At 52.9% G+C, this 14,199-nt stretch overlaps 3 protein-coding genes and 1 pseudogene across 3 annotated transcripts; all 4 read left to right on the top strand.

Annotated features, from left to right (window-relative positions):
- Nucleotides 1–189: 189 nt before the first annotated feature.
- LOC132479177 (acetylcholine receptor subunit beta-like) lies at nt 190–2,382 on the top strand. The gene is made up of 5 exons (XM_060082748.1): nt 190–295; nt 560–783; nt 1,281–1,462; nt 1,802–1,964; nt 2,269–2,382. The coding sequence occupies exons 1-5, from the start codon at nt 190–192 to the stop codon at nt 2,380–2,382; spliced, it is 789 nt and encodes a 262-aa protein (XP_059938731.1).
- Nucleotides 2,383–3,695: 1,313 nt separating this feature from the next.
- LOC132478747 (uncharacterized protein SPEM2-like) lies at nt 3,696–5,982 on the top strand (annotated as a pseudogene).
- Nucleotides 5,983–6,192: 210 nt separating this feature from the next.
- Nucleotides 6,193–9,202, top strand: LOC132479175 (uncharacterized protein SPEM3-like). Its single transcript, XM_060082747.1, is given in 6 exon segments — nt 6,193–6,330; nt 6,479–6,540; nt 6,755–7,064; nt 7,131–8,088; nt 8,091–8,550; nt 9,097–9,202. Coding segments are annotated over 6 exon segments (2,034 nt in total).
- Nucleotides 9,203–11,371: 2,169 nt separating this feature from the next.
- Nucleotides 11,372–13,564, top strand: LOC132479174 (acetylcholine receptor subunit beta-like). Its single transcript, XM_060082746.1, has 5 exons — nt 11,372–11,477; nt 11,742–11,965; nt 12,463–12,644; nt 12,984–13,146; nt 13,451–13,564. The coding sequence occupies exons 1-5, from the start codon at nt 11,372–11,374 to the stop codon at nt 13,562–13,564; spliced, it is 789 nt and encodes a 262-aa protein (XP_059938729.1).
- Nucleotides 13,565–14,199: the final 635 nt, after the last annotated feature.

The raw sequence follows: 14,199 nt of genomic DNA, 5'->3' as shown, positions 1-14,199 counted from the left end.
GTGGCTGCTCTGTTGAGAACAGTCAGCAGGGGGGCAAAGGATGAAGCAAAGAGGAGGCCTTTGTAATAACTCAGATCTGAGGTAATGGTGGCTTGTACCAGGATGGTAGTGGTAGATGGGATAAGTCATCAGTTTCAGGATATATGTTGAAGGTAGAGCCAATAGGGTTTGGTATGGATTGGATATGGGATGAGAGAGAGGAGAGCTGAGAATGACTCCAAGGGATTTGGCCTGAGCCACAGGAAAGATCGAGTTGTCATTTATGACCTGAGGAAGACTGTGTTGGGAGTCGGTGGTGAGGGAATTAAGTTTTGGACATGTTAAGGTCGAGATGTCTATTGGACACCCAAATGGAGAGGTTAAGTAGGCAGGTGGATACAAGTGTGGAATTTAGGGGAATCAGTCCAGGTTGGAGGTATAAATGTAGGAGTTATTTGCATGCAGTTGGCCCTTCCAAAAGCCTGTCCTTGAGTGGGCTGGAAACACGGTCACTGATTATGCCAGGGAGATTGCTTTCTGGCAAAGCCTAATCCTTCCGCCTTCCGCTCTGTCCCCCAAGTAGAGCAGATGGGGCTCTCGATCTTTGCCCTGCTGACCCTTACTGTGTTCCTGCTGCTGCTGGCAGACAAAGTGCCTGGGACCTCCCTGTCTGTCCCCGTCATTATCAAATACCTCATGTTTACCACGGTCCTCGTCACCTTCTCAGTCGTCCTTAACATCGTAGTCCTCAAACTGCACCATCGCTCACCCCACACCCACCAAATGCCCCTTTGGGTCCGTCAGGTAAGAAGATCTCCTCTCCAACCTGTGTTAACTCTCAATCCTAGTATTTGGCTTTTTGTCCAGGTGTCGCTCCTCACTCCCACCAACTTGCAACCTTCCCTTTCACAGACCTGAGGGAGAACTACAACTCCTGGTAGAGTGTCAAAGTGCCAAGGTCTTTGGGTGTTGAAATGTTGCCCAATTAATTTTATCCTCCCATCATTAACATTGTGTAGATCCCAGACTCTCTTCATCAATACTTCTCTCCTTCGTGGGTCCCAAGGAAGCATTCTCAGGGTTAGGTACTATCAGGGTGGAAGCCCTCAGAACTTTTCTTTCCAGTCAGGATGCCTCCTAACCCCCTTAAGGACTCTTGGGCTGTGCAGTTGCATTTCATCTGTGGGATGCATGCACGCATGCGCAGGAATGGGCACGTGCCGTGGGGGTGGTTGGCGGCTTCCCTTCTGGTCTGAAAGCATAAGAGTCCCCTCCAAGACGGCTCTTCTTCTACTCTGCAGATCTTTATCCACAAACTCCCTCCGTATCTGGGTCTGAAGAGACCCAAACCTGAGAGAGACCAGATACCGGAGCCACCTCCTATACCTCTCAGGGATTCTCCAAGAAGTGGCTGGGGTCGGGGAACAGATGAATATTTCATCCTCAAGCCACCACATGATTTTCTCTTCCCCAAACCCAACAGGTAGTATCTACTCCTCATGGCCCACGTAGAAGGGAGAGGGAGAACTACAGTTCCCAGAAGACTGTGCGGAGGCAGGCGTCCTAAGCTCTCAGAGGATGTCGTGGTTGAGCATCATGGGAGTTGTAGTACCCCTTCTGTTACCCACTTTGCGGGGAGGTGGGAACTAAAGAGTAAGGGAGTAGGAGGAATTGCGGAAGGCTAGAGAGGTCGCCGCTGTTGAAGAGAACCTGAAGGGCTCTCTCACGTTTTGAAACCTGGATGGACGTTGGAGGAGGGAGTTGGGGTGGGGCCTAGAGCACCCACGCAGGCCGTCTTTGTGCCCCGGTCGTGGCCAAACAGACTCGCCTCTTCCACGTTCCAGCCTGAACTGTCTGCCCCGGACCTGCGGCCATTTATCGATGGTCCAAGCCGGGCTGTGTGCCTGCCTCCCGACCTACGGGAGGTCGTTTCTTCAATCAGCTACGCCGCTCAACAGCTGTGGGAACAGGAGGACCACGAAGCTGTGACTCCAAAGAGGGTGGGCTAAGGCAAGGCCTGAGTGGCCTTGGCTCCACCGGCAAACTTAGGCTCCGCCCCCAGAACTCGATTTTTTTTCCGATTGGAAGTTTGCCTCACTTGGTCCCGCCCCCTGGCTTCCCACTTGTTCCTTACTCACATCCGTCGCCCGCAGTTTCTCTCTCTGCTATTCTGCGGGCCCGCCCTTGTCTCCAAGCTGTGGTATGAGGACCTGGGTGCGGTACAGGGCCTTGAGGCCGCCTTCCCTGGTTGTCTGGAGCCCAGGAACAGTTTAATCTTCCTACCCCCAGTTGAAGGAGGACTGGCAGTTTGTGGCCATGGTGGTGGACCGCCTCTTCCTGTGGACCCTCGTCATCTTTCTGGATGCCACGTACCACTTGCCCACTCCCGACCCCTTTCCTTGAGGACGAGAGGGCCGAGACCGAGGTCCTCGGCCACTTGAATTGAGAGTTTGATAGTACTCTCAAGTCCTATCCCTTTCTGCATCTTAACTCCTTCACTAGGAGTCCAATCCTCTCCTCATTTCGTTTCTAGGGAGGAAGCCCAAGTGGGACTGGGCAGCTGGGGGCCTTGGGCCCACCTGACATGCACTATCCACTTATTTACTCTTTTGCTTCTTGAAGAAGCCCCATTGGATATTCACATCTAGGTTGGCAATGAATGGAACAAAGAACAAGAACTAGATTGTAAGCCTTCTGAGGGCAGGAACTATGGCTGTTCACTGTAATATCCCCAGCACCGAGCACAGATCCTAACCTATACAGCCGGTACCTCTGATTGAATGAAGAGGGAAATTATTTTTTCTGTAAGGAAATACACTAAGAAATAGTGCTTATGTGGGCATGTTGGGACTAGTGGTCGTTTTTTCTTTGTTTTGACCTTTCTGTACTTTATTGTATTTTGTAATATGTATTATCTTTAGGATAAGAAAAGGTTCTTTCTAAAAGGATGCATTTGTAATGAGGATAAAAAAGCACACTGTAAAAACCTCAAGTTCCAGCTTTGATGCTCAAACTTTGGACAAGCTACTAAACTGCTCTGTGCCTCAGTTTCTCCATCTGTAAAATGAAGCGAATAATAGTATCTGCTCCCTAGTCTGAAGATCATATGAGAAGATGAGAACAAAAGCATTATACAGTATACATCAGAGGTTACAAACTGGTGTGTTTTGTGTGGCCCATGTTGTTGGCCAGCAGAGTTTAAAATTTGAATTGGTTTGCTACTTTTAAAATGTGGATATTTCACAGAGCAATTTGGATTTCTGGCTTCTCTTGAAACTTTTTAAGAACTGCAGGCTAGTTCTAAGAAGCCCAACAGGCTACGTAAGCGGTCCTAATGTCTTGAACAATGAAATGGAGGAAATCCTATATGCATGATCCAGTCACTATGAAGACTGTCTCTCATCTGTAGCAACCCTGCTTGCAAATCAAGTTAAGCAAGGCCCCATGGAGACAGAAGGACAGACTGAACTCTGGGGACTAGGCTCCATGTAGTGGGAGCCGAGGGCAGAGACGGCCACCTAAAGGACCAGCTGAGTGGATGAAAGATTGGACAACTCCGCATTGTGACTCCCTGCAATGTGCCTCATTATGACCATGGTCCCTCACCTGTTGGTGGGTGTCCCCAGGTCCTGGCATGAGTGCAGTGTGGGTCAGGGCCGGTGGGGTTGGGGGGTTGGGGCGTCCCACGGCTCAGGCGGCCCTAGGACCCGCCCACCATGGAACACCATCTCTGGTATGACAACCTGGTGTGCTGCCATCAATACCAACAAAGTACCCAGAATGCAGAGGACTTCCTACTCCTGTTGCTGAGCATTGTCATTCTTGTCAGCATTGGGATCAGCATGGCAACTATGGTCAGCGATGGTTGGGGATCACCAGTAGGGGTGAAGATGGCTGAGGGTGGGAACCAGCTGCAGCCTGCACCTCTGTCTGCAGGAACGGTCTTGGCTGGGAGTGGTGGTGAGGGTAGAGAGCCTGGCCTTCATTTTCACCCACCCCACCCCACCCCACCCCACCCCAGCTATGGCATGGGCTCCAGAATGCCTTAGACAAGACCATGTATTGTATTATTCAGCAAAGTAACTACCGAAGACAGCTAAGGGGCACCCCGCCTCGCCATTCCCAGGGCCCTAGAAACCCAGGCTCCCAGGTTCCCAACCCTGAAATCTTCTGACAGTTGCCCTGCCCTCACGGACTCTCGCCTCCCACAGATGAAATCTCACAGGCTTGTGAAAGTTCCTCCAAACATCCTCCAGCCAAGGCCCAAGACATCCACATGCACTGCACCCTGGACACTGTGGAAGTGAGAATGGCCCGGTCCACTTGCTACTCCTCGTCCTCCTACCACCATCTCCGCAACCGTAGCCGCAGCTGCAGCCGCCACCCCTGAAGCCACCAGGGGAGGCCCAAGAATTTAGAAAATTCCCCTCCAGCTGCTCAGGCTTCCGTAGGCCTCATTGCCTCCACGGGACGTCACAGCTGCCTCCGATGCCCTCCTTGAACTGGGAGGACCCGGACTCCTACCTGGAGGAGGAGGCCCAACTTTCCTTCCCACAACCCAAGTACCCGTGGGGGCGCTGGGGAGGGCTCTACCGGCAGATGGGTCTGCCCTCCAACGTGGGCCTCTGGGGTCGACAGGGTGGGATCCTGGCCATCCAGCCACCAGCCTGTCTCTACCTGTCGCCCGAGATGCACTGCAGGCCCAAGCGTGTGGAGGCCAAGTCTGAGATAGGGCTGCAGTCCTTCGGGGCCCCTTGCTCGCCATCCCGCATCTGGGGCAATGTGGATGCTGACCAGTGGACCTCGTCTCCACCACTTACCCGACGGCTGCCCCCTAAGAGCTCGTGGGTCCCTGGGGGGCACAGAACTTACCCCTCAGGGGGCCATCTCCCGTATGACTCCTTGGATCAGCGGCGGCGTGCTCTGGAGGGCTCTGAGCCTCCATCAGCTCTGGTGCCTCAGGGCTACCGGCCCGAAGCCTGGCAGCGCAACTCCCCACCGGCCCACGGACGGAGCCTCCACAGCTGTGCTCACAGCCAGCCCAGCCACAGCCCGCGCCACTCCACGGGACACTTGAACTACTCCCGGGATCCCCACGAGGTGCGGCGCTGGGCGGCCGAATGGGCAGAGATGCTGCCTGTGCGGCACCCTCTGGCCGCCTCCGCCTCCCTCACGGTGCTGGCCGAGGCCTCTACCAGCGGGCCTCGGATCCCAGCTCAGCGCTGCTCCTCCGCCCCTCCCAGACTCTGCCCGACGTCCAGGCTACCGAACACCCTCCACCCCCGCCCACCTTCATGCCACTCAGCCTGAAGCCAGGGGGAAATGCCAACTACCAGGTGTATGACAGCCTGGAGTTGAAGCGGCAAGTGCAGGAAGCCAAGCGCGGGCCAACTCGCTGCTACCTTCCACCTCGGCCTCGAGGCCCTCTCTGCACGGAAGCCAGACTGGGAAAATGAACTGGCCAGCAGCTAATGGGGGCGGGTGGGGAGCGGCAGGGCATGGAGAGAGGAATAAAGAGCGCCATGGTCCAGAAAACATTGGCGGTCTGTGGCTTGGAAGCGCCACTCCTTCTGCCAGCTTGGGTCCCTGCCTTTGGCTTCCTGCAATAAGAAGCCAGTGTCCCCTTCTGGGCCTGAGGGTCCCCTTGGTTTAGTGGCCACAGTCCTGCCAGCAGGCCCCTCCTGGTCCGATACCATGCACTAAGTAGATGTGCAGCTGCAGTCTCCACACCACTGGTCTCTGGGCACCTCCTCTGTGTCTCAGCTGTCCCTGTCCCCAAAGAGCCTCAAACAAGAAGCTGCTTCCAAACTGGGAGGTTCCACATCTGGGCAGGTCCAGCTCCACAGCCAGTGAAGGGCATGAAGAAGGCTGAGGCTCTGGACTCCAGCCAGGCCTTCCGCAGGGCTCTGAGGCCAAGGTCTTTCTAGTCTCAGGAGGGGCCAAGAGATGGAATGTGACATTTGAACAAGTGAGTCAGTGGGCGGTGAGCGAATGTTTGACAGCTCGAGGGGAGGTATGCTGGCCTCCGGGCCCTGTTTGGCTGTCCAGGCTCAGCTTACCTCACCCAGGGAACCATGGAATGCCACGCCTGGCCCTCCTTTTCGTCCCCCTCCCTCACTGTGACGCCACCACCTGCCCCATTATGACCCAGTCTGTCTCCCAGTATACATATATGGAGGCCAGCGGACCCAGGCAGTCCTGGGACGCCCGGCCATGGCTGAGCAAACCCATTACCTAGCCGAGGCGTGCTCTGGCACCACACCCGGGAAATGCCAAGACCTAGGAGACTCAATTCTTCTGATCCTGGTCAGCATCATGTTGCTCAACGTGTGGATCAACGTGGTGACTCTGGTGAGGGCAGGATCTGGGCAGTGTGGTTGGGGGAGCCCTGGGGTCTTGAAGGGGCTGAGATGGGATGGCTGCTGCAGTGTGGCCGGACAAGGGTTGGATTTCAGGGCTCACCCTGATCCCGAACTCCACGCTCCCTTGCTTCCCTCAGCTCTGGATGCATCTGAAGAGATTCTTGCGGGCAGGTTTCAACCGTATTTTCCCCAAAGGTAAGTGGGCGCCAGTGTGGGCTCAGGGGATGTGGGCCTGTCCCCTTTCTTCTATCCCTGCCTTGATTCTCAGCCCCTCAGGAACCCAGGCCCTGTCCCATCTCGCCTTTCCCTGCAGACAAGCAAGCCAGCTGTGGAGGCAGCCATCGCACGCGCTGCTCCGTGGATCCCAAGAACCTGTGTTCAAGAGTTTCTCCCCGCTTCCCCCATCGCCCGAGCTTCCTGCACAGGCACCCAAACCACCTTGAATCCTGGATACCAGAAACAGATGATGAGACGGCTTCTAAGTGCTGCTGGATGCCGCCGCAGTGTGGACGGGCTCGGGCTTCCACGGAGGCTCCACGGGGACTGTGGAAGGAGGGGTTAGTGGGAGCTGGGGAGGCCCCTCCGTTCACAGCCTTAAAGTCCCAAGCCAACTTTAACTCCAGGTGAGAGACATCTTCCAAACTCCGCAGGATAAGCAAGGTGGACGTGGTTCCACTCTGCCTGCCCCAAGAGAGCAAGACTAAGACCCCAGACTATGACTCAGCCTAGGCCCGAGCCCGGGCCCAGACCTGCCCCCCAGTTCAGCTCCCTGCACATTCTCCTGCCAAGGCCCAGACCTTCTCCTACAAGCACCCCTCTGTGCACGCCCCACCTCAGGCCCAGACTTGCTCCACACTCCACCTCCCTGAGCACACTACCCCGCAGGCCCAGACCCCCTCACCAGCCCTCACCCCTGAGCACAGCCCTGCCCAGGTCCATGGCCCGGAGCATACCTCAGCCCATACCCCAGCCCAGGCCCAAGCCCAGGCCCCCTCATATGCCTCAGCCCTATTCCTGGGCCACACTTCTCTCTGCACCCTGACCCATGCTCATCTGACCTATACCCATGCCAACACTCTGGCCCCTCCCCCAACTTCTGCCCCTGCTACTACTCCTGCCCTAGCCCCTACACCAGCCCCTGTCCCGATCTCTGCCACAACCTCTGTCCCAGCACTGGTCATGACCCTGACGACCCCTCCAGTCCCTTCCACCACCCGTACCCCCATCCTAGATTCTATTCTCTCTACCTTGTCTACCTTTGACCAAGGCCTCTCCTCTGGCCATGTGGTCTACTATGCCCGCAGCATAAAGCAGAACTTATTCCATGTGTGTCCCCCTCAGAACTCTGGGTACTCCAGAAATGACTTGGGTACCCTAACCAGGCCCCAAGAGGGGCATGGTCTGGTGAGCTCTGGTACAGCTGAGCAAACACTGAAGCAATGTAGTGGGGACAGTGCCAAGCCCTCCACAGGGTCCATACCGGGTTACGTGGAGTTGGGGACTATGGAATGGAAGATCCAAAATCATGCCAAAGACAAATTTGTACAGTCCAAGACCTTCACTCACTGTAGCTCCCATCCTTGCCAGTCTGAGAAGAGAAACACGGATCCCCAGAATCCAGTCTGCCCCAAATTCCTGGTGTGTTCCAAGGATGCTGAACCTTCTCAACCTTGCTTCCGTTCTCCGACCAGTGCCCAGAGCTCACCATGCACCATGCCTCCACCATGCATTCTTTCTCTGCCTCTTGTTTTCCCAGATCCTTTGTCCTTCATCAACACAGCAACCACCAGAAGCCCTCCGCCTTAATACAAACCCCCACCTTTCCCCCAACCTCCAAGTCTCCTCAGTCTGTCCTCTCTCCCCAGGGCCCCATCCCTCCCCAGTTATCCACTACTTCCCAAACCCCAAACCAGCCCCAACCCCCAGAACTTCATGAGAGTCTAGGTCTCAACCAATGCTCTGTCCTCCAAAGGACCCCAGGCCTTACCGGAGACACAGGCCTCCTCAAGAACCCAGGCCTTGCTCAAGATCCAGGCCTCCACGAACTTCGAGGCCTTACCGAAGACCCTTACCTCTGCAAAAATCCAAGCCTTTCCCAAGACTCTGACCTTCAGAAGAATCCAGTCATTACCCAAGATTCTTGGCCACAGAAGAGTCCATGCCATGCCCAAGACTCTGCAGTCAACAAGAGCTCAGTCCTTTGCCAGGAGTCTGATCTCCATAAAAGTCCAGGTCTTGTGCAAACCGCTCGTCTCCATAAGGGCTCAAGCCTTACCCGAGACTCCGGAGACTACAAGAATCCAGGCCTGACCCAAGCTTCTGGAGTCTGCAGGAGACAAGGCCTTACTCAAGATTCTGACCTCCATAAGAATCCTGGCCTTACCCAAGATGCTGGAATTTACAGGAGCTCAGAACATACCCATGACCCTAACTTCCATGAGGACTCAGGAATTAATCGAGATCCTGGCCCCCATAAGGGTCCAGCCCTTACTCAAGACTCTGGCTTATCCAAGAGACGAGGCCTCCATAACAACTCAGGCCTTATCCCAAACCCTGGCCTCCACAAGAACCCTCTAGGAACTGACTCTGTCCAAGTTTTGGGCCCACGTCAGACCCAAAAGTCATTTATATCTGAGACAGTTCCTCGAAAGGAGGATGCAGGGCAGCACATACCATGGACTTCTGTCCCACCCAGTCACAACTCCTGCTCTGCCAAGGCTCAGGGGGCCTACAATGAGTGCTAACCTCTTCGCAGCGAACAGGCAGACAAGCCTGGGTGTACCACCCGATACCATCCCCCCAGCCTGCCAGAACTATCACCAGATGTCTACGCCTCCCAAAACCAGCAGGCACCCGGCTAGGGCATGTGGTCTTTGATGCCCGCCAGAGACAGCAGACAGGGACAAGTGCGAAGCTCTCTCTAGGGCGTGTGGTCTTTGACGCCCGCCAGAGACAGCAGACAGGGACAAGTGCGAAGCTCTGTCTCCCAGGTGCCTTCATAGGGCCACATCCAACTGCCGGAGTCCAGCTCCAGCGAGTCAAGGGAAACCCGAGGGATAGATAGCGTCGGCGAAGGAAATAAATCTATTACACTTCTTAAAGTATCAGCATTGCATGTTTCTCTCTCTTCTTTATTGTTTACAGTCACAGGTTTATATATTGTAGTTGATTACATTACCAGGTATGTGACCAAACAATCTTAGCACAATCAAACCTCAAAATGTTCTATAAAGATTTTTTTTAAAAAAAATATCCCCTAGTTTCTAGATGTCCTATTAAAATATTTCCCAAGTTCCCATTAATCACAGGTTATTTCTTAGTAACCAGGCCAAGCAGTTATATGATTATTTTAGTTGTAAAAGTTGAAGCTACTTGTTCCTATTTCTCTTCTTGCATGGGCAACCTTTTACAATGGTTCCACGAAAATATGTACAATGTACCCTGCATGCCCTTTCTCGTTGTTTCCTTCAACTGAGACAGTGCTTTCTCCCTATCCGAGCAACTAATTCTGCTCTAGGCATTTGCTTTTCTATAATTAATCTTCCTTTATAATAGAACCATAAATTTCCTATGTCATCAGGAACTCCAGCCCATGGCCATAACTCCATACTAGAGGGTGTTTTTCATAAAAATATCCCTTTAGTTCCAGGCTCTTAATTCTGTACCCATTTCCATGGGTCTTTAGTGGGTACTTCCCATTCTGTGGTAGTTCCAGGAGGGGGAGTCCTAGAGGAATTTTTCTTTCACGTGGAGCAATATCCCCCCAAAATTGCCCCTATATTTAAACTTATTATCATAAAACATAACAACAGAGCTGTAGTCCACCTTCCTGGCACGGCGCTGCCTTGCAGTTTCGCCTTCCGTTGCTTCATGACTTTGTCATGGTGCAATGGCTCCAGGATGGCTTCCAACATCCAACAACTCACCGGAGACCATCAAGGAGTGGGGATATCAGTGTGTGATGAGAAACTTAGAAAAAGAGGGGACAGATAAGCATGAGGAATAAAGAGACAAGAGAAGCCTTCTGTGGACTTTGGAGGACATCCAACCCAGCCCCATCCCACAGGGCCTGATGAGGACCTAAACTATCCCTGCTTTCCCTCCATCGCTGTCTAGCTAAATCCGTTATCCCCAAGGCCCTAGAGCTGCACTGTCAATTACAGTAGCCACTAGCCAAAGGCCTATTAGAATGTAAATTACTTAAAGTTAAGGAAAATTAATTCTATTAAAAATTAAGTTAAAAAGTTAAAAATTCTCTTCCTCAGGGAACAGAATTTCCCTGACATCCAATTCTGTTCCCTGGCAGTCCAGTTGTTGGGACTTGGCGCTTTCACTGATGTGGCGGTGGTTCAATCCCTGGTCGGGGAATTCAGACCCCGCAAGCTTCATGGCTTGGCCAGAAAAAAAAAGAAATTCTCTTCCTCAGTGCCATGATCTTCTAAGTGCTCAGTAGCCACATGGAGCTAGTGGCTACTGCATTGGACGGCACAGATTTAGAACATTTCCATCATCATGAAAAATGCTACTGGAGAGCAGTGCTTTAGAGTTTAGAGCAATTTTCCTTTCCCTGTCACCCACGCCCAGCATCTTAAAGCTCCCCCAGAGCGCAGAGAACTTAGTTCTTTTTAGGGTGGCTCAGAAGCCACCCTCTGGGGAGGAGGTAAGATGTAGGGATGGACACCCAATGCCTGATTTCCCCAGACTGTGAGAAAGAGCCCAGGCTTCAGTTTTCCTCATCTGGTCTCTTGGGTCACGACCAGATGTATGCAAACTTGCCTCCCCCATTCTGGGCTGTGTTTGGGGCTCTTGGTTGATCTGATTTACATTTTAACGGGATCAATGTGGCTGCTCTGTTGAGAACAGTCAGCAGGGGGGCAAAGGATGAAGCAAAGAGGAGGCCTTTGTAATAACTCAGATCTGAGGTAATGGTGGCTTGTACCAGGATGGTAGTGGTAGATGGGATAAGTCATCAGTTTCAGGATATATGTTGAAGGTAGAGCCAATAGGGTTTGGTATGGATTGGATATGGGATGAGAGAGAGGAGAGCTGAGAATGACTCCAAGGGATTTGGCCTGAGCCACAGGAAAGATCGAGTTGTCATTTATGACCTGAGGAAGACTGTGTGGGGAGTCGGTGGTGAGGGAATTAAGTTTTGGACATGTTAAGGTCGAGATGTCTATTGGACACCCAAATGGAGAGGTTAAGTAGGCAGGTGGATACAAGTGTGGAATTTAGGGGAATCAGTCCAGGTTGGAGGTATAAATGTAGGAGTTATTTGCATGCAGTTGGCCCTTCCAAAAGCCTGTCCTTGAGTGGGCTGGAAACACGGTCACTGATTATGCCAGGGAGATTGCTTTCTGGCAAAGCCTAATCCTTCCGCCTTCCGCTCTGTCCCCCAAGTAGAGCAGATGGGGCTCTCGATCTTTGCCCTGCTGACCCTTACTGTGTTCCTGCTGCTGCTGGCAGACAAAGTGCCTGGGACCTCCCTGTCTGTCCCCGTCATTATCAAATACCTCATGTTTACCACGGTCCTCGTCACCTTCTCAGTCGTCCTTAACATCGTAGTCCTCAAACTGCACCATCGCTCACCCCACACCCACCAAATGCCCCTTTGGGTCCGTCAGGTAAGAAGATCTCCTCTCCAACCTGTGTTAACTCTCAATCCTAGTATTTGGCTTTTTGTCCAGGTGTCGCTCCTCACTCCCACCAACTTGCAACCTTCCCTTTCACAGACCTGAGGGAGAACTACAACTCCTGGTAGAGTGTCAAAGTGCCAAGGTCTTTGGGTGTTGAAATGTTGCCCAATTAATTTTATCCTCCCATCATTAACATTGTGTAGATCCCAGACTCTCTTCATCAATACTTCTCTCCTTCGTGGGTCCCAAGGAAGCATTCTCAGGGTTAGGTACTATCAGGGTGGAAGCCCTCAGAACTTTTCTTTCCAGTCAGGATGCCTCCTAACCCCCTTAAGGACTCTTGGGCTGTGCAGTTGCATTTCATCTGTGGGATGCATGCACGCATGCGCAGGAATGGGCACGTGCCGTGGGGGTGGTTGGCGGCTTCCCTTCTGGTCTGAAAGCATAAGAGTCCCCTCCAAGACGGCTCTTCTTCTACTCTGCAGATCTTTATCCACAAACTCCCTCCGTATCTGGGTCTGAAGAGACCCAAACCTGAGAGAGACCAGATACCGGAGCCACCTCCTATACCTCTCAGGGATTCTCCAAGAAGTGGCTGGGGTCGGGGAACAGATGAATATTTCATCCTCAAGCCACCACATGATTTTCTCTTCCCCAAACCCAACAGGTAGTATCTACTCCCCATGGCCCACGTAGAAGGGAGAGGGAGAACTACAGTTCCCAGAAGACTGTGCGGAGGCAGGCGTCCTAAGCTCTCAGAGGATGTCGTGGTTGAGCATCATGGGAGTTGTAGTACCCCTTCTGTTACCCACTTTGCTGGGAGGTGGGAACTAAAGAGTAAGGGAGTTGGAGGAATTGCGGAAGGCTAGAGAGGTCGCCGCTGTTGAAGAGAACCTGAAGGGCTCTCTCACATTTTGAAACCTGGATGGACCTTGGAGGAGGGAGTTGGGGCGGGGCCTAGAGCACCCACGCAGGCCGTCTTTGTGCCCCGGTCGTGGCCAAACAGACTCGCCTCTTCCACGTTCCAGCCTGAACTGTGTGCCCCGGACCTGCGGCCGTTTATCGATGGTCCAAGCCGGGCTGTGTGCCTGCCTCCCGACCTACGGGAGGTCGTTTCTTCAATCAGCTACGCCGCTCAACAGCTGTGGGAACAGGAGGACCACGAAGCTGTGACTCCAAAGAGGGTGGGCTAAGGCAAGGCCTGAGTGGCCTTGGCTCCACCGGCAAACTTAGGCTCCGCCCCCAGAACTCGATTTTTTTTCCGATTGGAAGTTTGCCTCACTTGGTCCCGCCCCCTGGCTTCCCACTTGTTCCTTACTCACATCCGTCGCCCGCAGTTTCTCTCTCTGCTATTCTGCGGGCCCGCCCTTGTCTCCAAGCTGTGGCATGAGGACCTGGGTGCGGTACAGGGCCTTGAGGCCGCCTTCCCTGGTTGTCTGGAGCCCAGGAACAGTTTAATCTTCCTACCCCCAGTTGAAGGAGGACTGGCAGTTTGTGGCCATGGTGGTGGACCGCCTCTTCCTGTGGACCCTCGTCATCTTTCTGGATGCCACGTACCACTTGCCCACTCCCGACCCCTTTCCTTGAGGACGAGAGGGCCGAGACCGAGGTCCTCGGCCACTTGAATTGAGAGTTTGATAGTACTCTCAAGTCCTATCCCTTTCTGCATCTTAACTCCTTCACTAAGAGTCCAATCATCTCCTCATTTCGTTTCTAGGGAGGAAGCCCAAGTGGGACTGGGCAGCTGGGGGCCTTGGGCCCACCTGACATGCACTATCCACTTATTTACTCTTTTGCTTCTTGAAGAAGCCCCATTGGATATTCACATCTAGGTTGGCAATGAATGGAACAAAGAACAAGAACTAGATTGTAAGCCTTCTGAGGGCAGGAACTATGGCTGTTCACTGTAATATCCCCAGCACCGAGCACAGATCCTAACCTATACAGCCGGTACCTCTGATTGAATGAAGAGGGAAATTATTTTTTCTGTAAGGAAATACACTAAGAAATAGTGCTTATGTGGGCATGTTGGGACTAGTGGTCGTTTTTTCTTTGTTTTGACCTTTCTGTACTTTATTGTATTTTGTAATATGTATTATCTTTAGGATAAGAAAAGGTTCTTTCTAAAAGGATGCATTTGTAATGAGGATAAAAAAGCACACTGTAAAAACCTCAAGTTCCAGCTTTGATGCTCAAACTTTGGACAAGCTACTAAACTGCTC

Source organism: Mesoplodon densirostris, chromosome 18 (assembly GCF_025265405.1).
Source record: "Mesoplodon densirostris isolate mMesDen1 chromosome 18, mMesDen1 primary haplotype, whole genome shotgun sequence".
In the NCBI taxonomy this organism is placed as follows: Eukaryota; Metazoa; Chordata; class Mammalia; order Artiodactyla; family Ziphiidae; genus Mesoplodon; species Mesoplodon densirostris.
This window is presented reverse-complemented; position numbering and strand designations above follow the sequence as displayed.

What these genes read in the sequence shown, in the direction of transcription:
- LOC132479177 (XM_060082748.1), top strand. Translation starts at nt 190, where the DNA reads ATGAGAGAGAGGAGAGCTGAGAATGACTCCAAGGGATTTGGCCTGAGC. An exon ending in TGCCCCTTTGGGTCCGTCAG is followed by an intron (nt 784 to 1,280) that starts GTAAGAAGATCT and finishes TCTACTCTGCAG; the next exon opens with ATCTTTATCCACAAACTCCC. An exon ending in CTCTTCCCCAAACCCAACAG is followed by an intron (nt 1,463 to 1,801) that starts GTAGTATCTACT and finishes GTGGCCAAACAG; the next exon opens with ACTCGCCTCTTCCACGTTCC.
- LOC132479174 (XM_060082746.1), top strand. Translation starts at nt 11,372, where the DNA reads ATGAGAGAGAGGAGAGCTGAGAATGACTCCAAGGGATTTGGCCTGAGC. An exon ending in TGCCCCTTTGGGTCCGTCAG is followed by an intron (nt 11,966 to 12,462) that starts GTAAGAAGATCT and finishes TCTACTCTGCAG; the next exon opens with ATCTTTATCCACAAACTCCC. An exon ending in CTCTTCCCCAAACCCAACAG is followed by an intron (nt 12,645 to 12,983) that starts GTAGTATCTACT and finishes GTGGCCAAACAG; the next exon opens with ACTCGCCTCTTCCACGTTCC.